This window comes from Prunus mume, linkage group LG1, assembly GCF_029339155.1.
Source record: "Prunus mume cultivar Tortuosa linkage group LG1, ASM2933915v1, whole genome shotgun sequence".
Taxonomy (NCBI): Eukaryota; Viridiplantae; Streptophyta; class Magnoliopsida; order Rosales; family Rosaceae; genus Prunus; species Prunus mume.
In genome coordinates this window covers 31932747-31943720 of record NC_142698.1, presented here as the reverse complement: position 1 = coordinate 31943720, position 10974 = coordinate 31932747, and the positions used below count along the sequence as shown (strand labels likewise).

Here is a 10974-nt window from a genome sequence, read left to right as displayed (position 1 = left end):
TCTCCAACCCACTCCTCAAGTCAGGAAATATTTTCTGCATTAACGATTATTTGGACTTTTTAATACAATGCCGACCAGTGGTTTGGGTCCACTTAATAGTATCATTAAAATGGATCTGAATTATCTTCTTAGATTTCTCTCTATCATGATATACTTGACTTTTATTAGCATGCAATCTTATTTAAATTTCATCCAAAAGCCAAAAAATTGACACATCAAACATAGATTATTTTTAAATAAAACAAAATGGCTGCACACCCAAAACAAACTTTACGAAACGTTAAAACAGATTGTTGCTCTCTTCCCATCGCCTCCCCCTTTCACCTTCAAAAAGCAAACCAAACCATACAAGAAGATCCAGCAGCTCATAGCTATGGCATGTTCTTCAAATTTCACACTGCAACATGTTTAAAGAATACAAGTGTCTTAGTTACTCAATTCAATTTTGCTTCAATATCTTGCAATTTCTCTCACCATACACAAGATTTTCTTCCTCCATTCCAAGTACGAGATACGATGGTTTTAAAAGAAAAACATATGAAATAATCAAATCTGACAATTTGCCCATTAATCAAAACCTAATAAAGTTCACAAGTAATCTTCGGTAGTTTCCCATATATATTATAATAAGCTAGAGATGTTTTTTTTTTTTGTATTTCTTTTGTGGCCAAGATTGGAGATTTGATTGTATCTCGGTGCTTACCCACCCAAAATTCAAGGTATCTTCCAATTTGTTACTATAAGAAAAATATTATGTTAAATTTCAGAGAGATGGGTCATCGGCCCACTACTAACAACACCGATATTGTTCCCAACTTAACCACCTACAAAGCCCAATAGGTGTGGGATTTTATCACAAAAGTCCTCGGTGATATTAGTAATAGAACCATTCATTATATGTTGTATTTTATTTGTTCAAGTTTTCGATGTGGAACTCATATTCTTCAACACGCCCCCTCACATGGGACCACCACATAGTGGGCCACACGTGGAAGGCAAGTCCGTATTGGAGTCAATCATTCAAGCCCAACACGTGAGCACCACATATTAGGTAAAGGGTAGGGTAAAATTGATAGAGCCCAATTCAATCAACCCATTCGATACCATATTAAATTTCAGAGATATAGGTCACTACTACTAACAACACCGATATTGTCCCTAACTTAACCACCTACAAAGCCCAGTAAGGGTGGGGTTTTATCGCAAAAGGCCTCAGTGATATTAGTAGTAGAACCATTCATTATATGTTGTATTTTATTTATTCAAGTTTCCGATGTGGGACTCATATTCTTCAACATATTAAGCACAAAAAAAAAAAGGTATTCAATTGTTGGTGTCATTTTGAAAGCATGAATAAGAATTTATGGAAGAAAGAGTTGAGAATTTGTGGGAGGGAGAAGCTATAACAGAAAAAAGAAAGAAAGAACGAATTCTTCTTTCCATTTATTTATTTATTTATTTAAGGACTTTTCTTATTGAGAGTGGCAATAGTATACTAAATACACACACAACATAGATACTAGGACTCGAATCCATGACCTTGCCCAGCTGAGCAATTGCTCCAAACCACTACACTAGTGGGTCCTTTGCATTTATTTTAAGTGTGAGGCAATTGGTTTTTTAATTATTGAAGTGTGATGTGTCACTTTTTTTGGCTTTTGGATGAATTTAAATGAGGTGGCATAAGAAGACTTTATTGATTGGGGGAGATATTGACCCAAAAAACAAAAATGATTGGGGGAAGATGTTGCAAACAAAACAAACAGGAAAGGGGGAGAGGTTGAAGAGATAGGAAATAGAAAGAAAAAAAAAAAAAGAGGTAAATGACGGCAGGAGTTATGGTTCAGACTGTTAAGTTGCATTAGAGTTTTTTTTTTCTTTTTAATTATGAAAAAATTTCAATCCATTTGATTAAATTTTAATAAGGTGGCATAAGTCCTTAAAAGTCACTTTACAAAGGGCTAAATTTGTCCTTAAAATTTTGAAGATAAGGTGGGTGGGGAAATAGGATAGGAGGGTGGAAATAGTAGCACTCGGCATCTAATTGCGATAAAAGAATAATAGATGAACATATTACTTCATATAAATAATAATAAAAATTCATGATAATAATTAAATGAATAAACGATTTTTTATTTGGCTAATTTTTTTATAGCTCTTGAGTTTATATATATCTCCAGATAAATGATTCTTGGTCCACTCCCATCAACATGACAATAAATTAGTCTATATATTGTTTTCAAGGGAATAGACCATTCTCTCCACTAAACTCAACTTGGTGCAGAAGATACCAAGTATGTGATCAAAATTGTTGATTAATATTCAAACACAACTATGTCTATTTATCATTGTCCACATTCTGAGCCACCCCAAGGAAATTTCCTTTCATATGAAGAAGACTAATGAAATTTCCAAGAGGTTTTTGGGCCTAGTGAAGCAAGAAGCCAAGTGCAGGCAACGTAGAGGAAGACTTGACCACTCATGTTATGTGGTACTCATCCAATTCCAAAAGAAAAAAAGGTCGGAAAGAAAAATAAAACAAAGAAAGTTCAATGAGAATTAAACACTTGTTCCACAATAGAGAACTACCTAAGGTTGAGAATCTCTCTAACCCACTCCTCGTGTCAGGAAATATTTTCTGCATTAGTGATTATTTGGAAAGTGGGTTATATGGCCTTTCATGGGACCAAGTTGGGCTTTTAGGACTTAGGCATTTCTTCGGGCTAATTTGGTCGGTTTTACTACCTCGACCCAAGCCCACTCACACGGGCCGGACTATTAGGGCTTGAACGTGTTGTATAGAATTGGGTTGGGCTGGGTTGGGCTACATTGGGTTACTTAAGTTGGACTGGGCTAAGGCTGTTTTTGTTGTTGTTGAGAATTTCATGATAAACTAAACATTTATAAAAGATTAATTAACATAATATATATATATATATTAATTATAACATGTAAACATATTTATGCTAGGATCAAATACAGAGTAAAGCTGCTAACTTTCCCTTACATAGATCCATATCTTGATTAATATTAATTCACTTCATTTGCATCAGCAATAAAAGTAATTTCTACAGATTCTGAAGCACCTGATGCACAGGGACTTGGATTGTCCACACCAACTTCATCTGCAAGAATTTGTTGTGGATATAAGAAAGGCCTTGGAGGCATGTGGAGGCTCTCAATTTATCCTACGAGCATCTCGACTACTTTATTCATTGAAGGGCGTTCGATAGGCTTCATTCGAATTTTCATAACACCTTGACAGTGTGTGTGAAAAAAACTCTCCTCTCCTACTGTCACTTATAGAAATAAATACATATTATAAAATTTAAAATAAAAAAATCTCATTCGAGCTGAGCCCATTTGTAATTTCCAAAATTTGGAGTTAGGCCTAAAAAGGAGAGTTTGAAGCCGAATATTGGACTCTCAGGCCTAATTGGGTGTGGGTATTGGGCCTAACGCACAATATTCGTCAAAGAAATATGCATAAAATGTTTCTTCGCTAGATTTTTTAATTCAACAAAGAAATTTAAAGCATAGTCCAATAGATGAAGAAAATAATCAGACTTCCATAACTATTCTCATCTCATGGCTTTGAAAAGAGAAAACACATTAGATTCTTTGCTTTCTTTCTGGTCATTCCATTTTCCACAGTTTAGCTGTTTGGAAAAATCCGTGCTTGAAATCTCCCATCAATGGTGTCTTTATCTTTTAGCTTTGCTTTATTGAACCCCCTACTTTTCTATTTTGTCCCTTTATTTTCTGATTTAAAATATTTCCTGTAAAGGATATCATCTAGTTTTAAGCATGAAATTATGAAAAAGATAAAAGAAACAAAAGACGATCAAGGATCGAAGAAGATCTTGCTGCGTCTTTATATGCGTGCAATACGATTTTAAGGAGACGTGCTTTAACAAATTTACAAACAGGTACATAATAAGCAAGCCAATTGGTCTGAAGGGATATCCTTTGCTTGTGTGGCAAGACCAAGTCTTGTTCTAGGATATCCTTAGCTTGTGTGGCATGGCAAAGCCTTTGTTCTTTGAGATGATCATGAGCCACAAATGATTATATCCTTAGCTAGAGAATTTAAGAAATGTGTTTTCTGTGTCCCACTAATTATGTTATTTGTTTTGTTAACACGCACCGTGTTAAGGTTCTACGGCACACCTCATCAAGGTGTCCGGTTCTCATCACAAACGTTGGCAACACATCGCCAAAAAAAAAAAAAAAAAAAAAAAAAGAACAGGAAAAAAAAAGAAAGAAAAGGAAATATCTTTTAAGATCCCCCAGTTATGAATGATGGCAGACATCCAAAGATACATCCACTAGACAGTTTTTTATTGAAAGAAAATCGCATTGATCATGAATTGAAAAACAAGGAAAATTACAACCGACCTGCAACTTTTTTGTAACAAAAATGGAAACAAATCATCTTATATATTTTGATAGAAAAAAATAGCATTTATTAAGGTATTGCTTCTTCTTCAATCCTTGCTTGGAAAAAATAATCATTCCTGATTTGTTCCATGAAGAATGCGTCAAGTTATTTTAAAAAATAACAATAAAAATCGCTACATATATATATACTAGAGAACTATCCATTGTACATACTGTGTACAATTAGGGTTAAATCTTATAGTTTGCAGAGCTTTCGTGTACGGCTGCTCTCCTATATTCAAACGTTTTGTTCAGTCATGGAGATGATCATGCATCCGGTGAGTAGTTTTGCCGAACTTTAATTCATTTATTTCAATCATAAAATAGTTGATTCATGCTTTGATTACTAGATATATTACGTTGACTTCATATTTTTCCATGGCAATCTTTTTCTGTTATTTTCAAGAAAGAAGATAGCTAAATTTATCTTCTTCATAGGAAAACGGAAAACATTTATTGTAGGAATTCATGAATTTTTCATGGAATTATATAATCGTGGGAATGTGAATGCATCGGATTCTATCAAACCTTTTTGAAGTATTACTCAAATTCTATTTTTGCCTACTCTAACTTTGTTTCGCTATATGTTTTCACACTAGACCCTTTATCAAACTCCCTGTTGGTAAGTTATCTCACACTAGTCCGCATACGTTTAGTTCGACAACTTTCCTCAGCTAGAGATCATATCTCTGCCTTCAATCCGGATCCCTTCGCCGCCACGCAATCCACTCCCCGCCATGAGTGAAAAGATAGCCAACGTCAACGTCGGCTGCATTAGCAGCAGGAAACTAAAGTGGTTCGCATGGGGCACCAGTGGCCTTATTGTCTTTATTGGCCTCCTAGTGTTTGTTGTGTTCCTCATTCTCCACCCCTCCAAGCCAAGCTTCAACCTCGAAGACGTCACCGTTTATCAGTTCAACGTCTCCAAGGTACCGCCCTACGCCATCACCATCATCATGCAGGTCACACTGTCCTCTAGAAACCCTAATTCTCGGATAGGCGTAGAGTACCAGCCTCTCCACGTCTACGCCACATATCGAGACCAGCAGATAACAATGGCGTATCTCTTGCCTCCTACGTACCAAGGACACAAGGAACCTGTGGTGTGGTCACCTCCTTTGACTGGCTACGACATGCCGATTTCGCCATATTCGCAGCAGTCTTTGGATCAAGATTGGCATGCTGGGGTTATCCTGATGAATATCAAGCTTCAAGGGGACGTGAAGTGGAAAGTAGGGACTTGGATTTCGCCCAAGTATCACTTGTACGTGCATTGCCCGGCGAATATCAGGTTTGGGGATTTGAACAACGGTGGTCCAAACCTCATCAAGGGTCAGCCGGTGGATCATTGCGATGTGGAGATTGCTTCTTAATTTTTTTGTTTTGTTTTGGTAAAGAGGAGGGCTAGCACCCAGATCAACTGCTTCTTAATTAATTTGATTTCTCTTTTAATTATCCCCTTGCTTTTTCAATTTTTGAGTTCTTGTTTCTTTTTGGGAGGATATATATGATTTAAAGGAATTCAAATTCTTATATGTTAATAAATCCCCTGTCTATGATTAACGTAATTTAGTCTTCAAGATACGAAGTCATCATTCTCTGACTTCTTGGATGACCAAAATGCAAACATCGTCAAACCGTATATATAGATCTGCTGTACGCTTTTCATCAAACACGATCCAAACACATGTCAAATATATACTTGAATTTTGTTAATGTTCCCCTAGCAAAGACCAAGAGATGTTAGTAAATAATGAAAAGAAGCTTGCTCAACAGTCTTACGAAAGAAGGAAAATAGTATTACATGTATAGAAATGCTAATTACATTATTAACGGAAATCTCTAACGTATGTGTCACGCTATTTGTTGAATTCACCAAGCGAGATGTCAAATGCAAGGGCATTAAGAATGAAAATGTATGGAAGTAATATTTGTCATTAACCTATAAATGCATGTACGATTTGACTCAATTGGAATAATTTTTTCCTACAATTTTTGTCATTTTTGTCACACACCTTTTGAAGATGCTCTTATACAAGTTAGTTTTATTTAATATATTTTACTAATGCCTATTTATGTTCACCAAGAGCACCAGTGGTCTAGTGGTAGAATAGTACCCTGCCACGGTACAGACCCGGGTTCGATTCCCGGCTGGTGCATCACTCGTCAGTTTTACTTTTTCTGATTTAAATTTTTTTTTGACGTAACAATCCACCAACCTCCTTGTCCAGAAAAGACAGTCCACCAAACTGGGAGGAGACGACCCTAAAAAACCTTTAGAAAGAGAAGGAGAAAAAAACAGAGAGCCGAAAGTTTAGAAAGATGGCTGAAGATAACACAGTCGAAATTCCTAGAGTTAAATTGGGAAATCAAGGACTTGAGGTACGCACATCTTACTCTTCAACTTATCCTTTCCTGTTCATAGTTTTCAAATTACAACTCTAAAACACAATCAGTTGCATCTTTTTCCAGAAAGCTGACTTCTTGGGTGGAAAACAATCCAATGATTTAATCCTAACGCAGGGTAGACTTTGTATTAACAAATCCAATTTATATTTGGGATTGATCTAAAAGGAAAGGAATCTAAAGAAATTACATATAGGAAAAATAATATGGCCGAGGGGAAGAGAATTCAGATTCCAAGACTGAAACTTGGAACAGTTTTTCCTGCTTTAGTTCAGAATTTATGATTTCCTTTCAGGTCTCAAAATTGGGGTTTGGGTGCATGGGCTTGTCTGGAGTCTACAACTCTCCTGTCGCTGATGAGGATGGAATCTCGATAATCAAAGATGCCTTCAGTAAAGGAATCACTTTCTTTGACACATCTGATGTATATGGACCTCATTTGAATGAGATTCTTATTGGGAAGGTATGCATGTCTCTCCGCTTCTGAATTTGTCAACGACTTCTGAATGATTACACGAACTCCACAAGTCAATGTTTTGTATGTTTCTATTCTTGTCAAGAAGAAGAAACTTGCAGCTGCCTTACAAGTAACGAAGGACTTTTCTATTGATTTTCTGCGAGCCTAATTGCAAAGTTTTAATTTTCCAGGCCTTGAAGCAGTTGCCAAGAGAAAAAATTCAATTAGCCACAAAGTTTGGTATTACCGGAACCGTTGACCCTCCTACTATTGTAATCAAGGGTACTCCTGAGTATGTCCGTTCAGCCTGCGAAGCTAGCTTGAAGCGTCTTGGTGTGGACTACATTGATCTGTATTACCAACATCGGGTGGACACTTCGGTGCCTATAGAGGAAACTGTATGTGATTCTTTTCCTTATTCAGCTGCAACCACCGCAATTGCATAATGAACTCTGCATGTTAGTTTGATTATATACCTTTTCGTTTTCTTTCTGGAGTTTAGATTGGTGAGCTGAAGAAACTGGTGGAAGAAGGGAAAGTAAAGTACATCGGTTTATCAGAAGCTAGCCCGGACACAATAAGGAGGGCACATGCAGTTCATCCCATCACAGCTGTACAAATGGAGTGGTCTCTCTGGACTCGTGATATTGAGGAAGAGATTATTCCACTTTGCAGGCATGTTCAAAATCCTATCTGAGCTATGCAAAATTGGTCCTCTGAATCAAACTCAAGCTCTACCTATTACAACTCTAATATGTGTCAATTATCTCATTGGATGGTGTAATGTTATCACATACAGGGAGCTTGGCATAGGTATAGTTCCATACAGTCCTCTTGGTCGTGGGTTTTTCGGTGGCAAAGCAGTTTTAGAAAGTGTGCCTGCAAATAGCTTCTTGGTAAATGTTTCTTCACCAATTTTTCTGCTTAGTTCATTGTAAAACCAAATGTTCCCAATTATATTCTTTAAGCTGTGATTAATTTTGTGCATCTTTCCATGAGGAAGCTTTGAGGGGACTTTACTTCATCTCCTTACATTTATTATTTCTTAGGAGAAGGAATGTTCAGAAACCTGATCCATTTTTCTTTTTTATGTTTTCTAAGGCCTCAAATCCTCGGTTCATAGGCGAGAACTTGGAGAAGAACAAGAACATTTACAATCAAATAGAAAGCCTTGCAAAAAAGCACCAATCATCTCCTGCTCAACTAGCACTGGCATGGGTTCTCCACCAAGGAGATGATGTTGTGCCCATCCCAGGTGAGCTATCATTACACTTTTGTTATCTGCAACTTAAATTAACAAACGTGCCTAAGGTGAATTAGTTTAAGGACTTTTGGTTAAGTTGTTTTTTCTTTGAAAATAGTTTTAAGATGTAATCAGAGGCAGAACTTTGATTATGCTTCTGAGTGACAGCATGTTGTACACTAACTCAAGTCGAGCGAAGAAAAGTTCTTACACTCCATGTCCATAGTCCATATTGCTCATTTGCTTTGAATTTTCAACTGCTTAGGGACAACAAAGATTAAGAACCTGGATGCAAACATTGGCTCCTTGAGGGTGAAACTTGGAGAAGAGGACCTGAAAGAAGTTTCTGATGCTGTCCCAATCGACCAAGTAGCTGGTGATAGAACCTACACAGGCATGACGCATTTGCAATGGAACTTTGCCAACACTCCTCCAAAGGTCTAAAGGAACTTTTGTATTGATAAGTTATGTGGGATTGTATAGAGTTGAGTAACTGAACAATCATGGGTGCATGCATGCTACATTTCTCTTCTATTAATAAAGAAATGGTGTAATTTATTAACCGACGCCTCCAAAAACCTCAGAAACAACTGCACAGATTCCCATTCTATTTTCTTTTCTTCTCCTCTTTCTCTGTATTTCCTTCTCAGAAAACAGATTTGAAGAAGACCCAAGTTGGCTTCCAATTCTTGCTTCCTCAAATAGTCTGGTAAGATTCAGAAAACATTGTTTATCTGTTTAAAGAGCTTCATAGGTTCACTAGCTAAGTCTTTTTTCATAAACACCTCTGTATTTTTTGTAGTAAGTAGTAACGGACTCTACAACCTATAAAGCAACTCAAAACCAAAAACTACAAGCCATTAGATAGTAGGAAACATCCTTAACCAATCAAACCAGTAACTGAAAACCAAAAACAACATGGAATAACCCAAAAAACTCGAGCATAAACAAAAGTGGTTGTTAAACTACACATTTCTTGACAGCATAAACCCATGGTTTTGTTGAAATCTAGAAGCTGGGATACCCTAATCAAAATTTAGCAAAATCATAAAACTGCAAAACTATATGCATTTTTGTTGAAATGCACAAGACCCAACAGAAATAGAACTTCTGTGTAGTGTTCGAAATTGAAACAAAAATTTTCACCCCACAATCTGTTATATACTTTGCCTTCTACGTGTTTGTTGAAATGCCCGAACGAAAATTTCTTCTTAACTCGAAAAACTCAAGCATGGAAGTATAAAACCATGTATTTCCAGAAGCTAAAATACCTAAAACTACTATGTAGTGTAGGAAATCATTTAGAAACAACATATATGCAAATCCAAAAGGCAAAACAGAAATACAAAAAGAAACGTGCTGCTTAGTTTGCGCAATGGACGAAGAAGAAGAATTTAGAAACGAAAGCAAAGGTGTCAGACCCATTAGTGACTGCAATATAATTTCTCATTTTGTGAGGCAGTGAGAGTTTCTTACATTTTTTTTTAGGTTTTTTAGGTTTTAGACATAAAAAAAATTTCACTTTGGAAAAAAAAGCTTTTTTCAAAAGAAAAACCACTCAACTTTCAAATCAAAGACATACAAACGACGATTCCTTAGAAATCTAAAAATAAATAAGGCATTTTTGTCCATTTTGCTTCTTTTAAAATTTTTCTCTCTTTTGCTTTTCCAAAATGTCCCTTTTTTCTTTCAGAGTTTGAGAATGAGTTGCAGCACTTGTTTTCGTCGATGTTGGTGGTCGTTGCTTTCTGATTGCTTTTCTATTTTCAGAGAGCGAATTTTCAGAGTGAAATGGCGAGGGTTATGCTTGTGAGTATGTGAGTGTTTTTTCTTGAAGTGGGAAGGAGTGCGACTGGATGGAATGGTCGACAGACGTCGTGGGCGTGAATTTCGTTGTCGCGGGCATGATTGGGTGTTGCTGTCGTTTTGGGTAGAAATTTGGCGTCGCTGCTGTCGTTTTGGGCTTGATGTAAGCACCTACAGGCCACAGATGTAAGAAAGTGTTACAAAAATAAACATTCAATATAAGATTGAGACAAAAAAAAAATTTGATGTATTAAAGATTGAAACTCGGTAAACTTCAATATAGTAAAATGAAAATTACCCTAAAACAATTTCTTAAAGTAATAACACATTAATATTTTAAAAAACTAATTTAAAAACAAAAAAACAAAGTGGGTCCGTAATTTGCCACATCATCAATTTCACAAATAATTAGACGGTTAAATTAACGGAATGTGTAAATTGATTGAATATTAAAATATCGGGGTGTAAATTGATGAAATTGAACCTCCGTAGTCCATTTCGATAATGCCCCAAACTTAGAGGGATATAATGTGGTTAACTTTTTTTTTCTCTCCACTTCTTTTTCATGTAACTTTTCTCTTTTTCTTCCATCTTGTTTTCTCTCGTCTCTCTACTTTTCTCT

The 10974-nt window shown here is 36.2% G+C and overlaps 1 protein-coding gene, 1 non-coding gene and 1 pseudogene across 3 annotated transcripts; all 3 read left to right on the top strand.

Annotated features, from left to right (window-relative positions):
- Positions 1 to 5046: 5046 nt before the first annotated feature.
- Positions 5047 to 5926, top strand: LOC103343849 (NDR1/HIN1-like protein 1 pseudogene; annotated as a pseudogene).
- Positions 5927 to 6528: 602 nt separating this feature from the next.
- TRNAG-GCC (transfer RNA glycine (anticodon GCC)) lies at positions 6529 to 6599 on the top strand. The gene has a single exon. It is a non-coding gene; the product is annotated as a tRNA-Gly (tRNA).
- A 64-nt stretch (positions 6600 to 6663) lies between these two features.
- Positions 6664 to 9108, top strand: LOC103343847 (putative aldo-keto reductase 1). Of its 2 annotated transcripts, none has more exons than XM_008247487.3 (7): positions 6664 to 6822; positions 7142 to 7309; positions 7495 to 7701; positions 7806 to 7978; positions 8103 to 8199; positions 8405 to 8558; positions 8812 to 9108. In XM_008247487.3, exons 1-7 carry the CDS (start codon positions 6763 to 6765, stop codon positions 8988 to 8990), a joined length of 1038 nt encoding a protein of 345 aa, XP_008245709.2. In that variant the 5' UTR covers positions 6664 to 6762; the 3' UTR covers positions 8991 to 9108. The 2 variants fall into 2 exon arrangements, with proteins under 2 accessions (XP_008245709.2, XP_088899938.1); XM_089043812.1 differs by having other exon boundaries at positions 7806 to 7982; positions 8107 to 8199.
- Positions 9109 to 10974: the final 1866 nt, after the last annotated feature.

What these genes read in the sequence shown, in the direction of transcription:
- LOC103343847 (XM_008247487.3), top strand. Translation starts at nt 6,763, where the DNA reads ATGGCTGAAGATAACACAGTCGAAATTCCTAGAGTTAAATTGGGAAAT. An exon ending in TGCCTGCAAATAGCTTCTTG is followed by an intron (nt 8,200 to 8,404) that starts GTAAATGTTTCT and finishes ATGTTTTCTAAG; the next exon opens with GCCTCAAATCCTCGGTTCAT. An exon ending in TGATGTTGTGCCCATCCCAG is followed by an intron (nt 8,559 to 8,811) that starts GTGAGCTATCAT and finishes TCAACTGCTTAG; the next exon opens with GGACAACAAAGATTAAGAAC.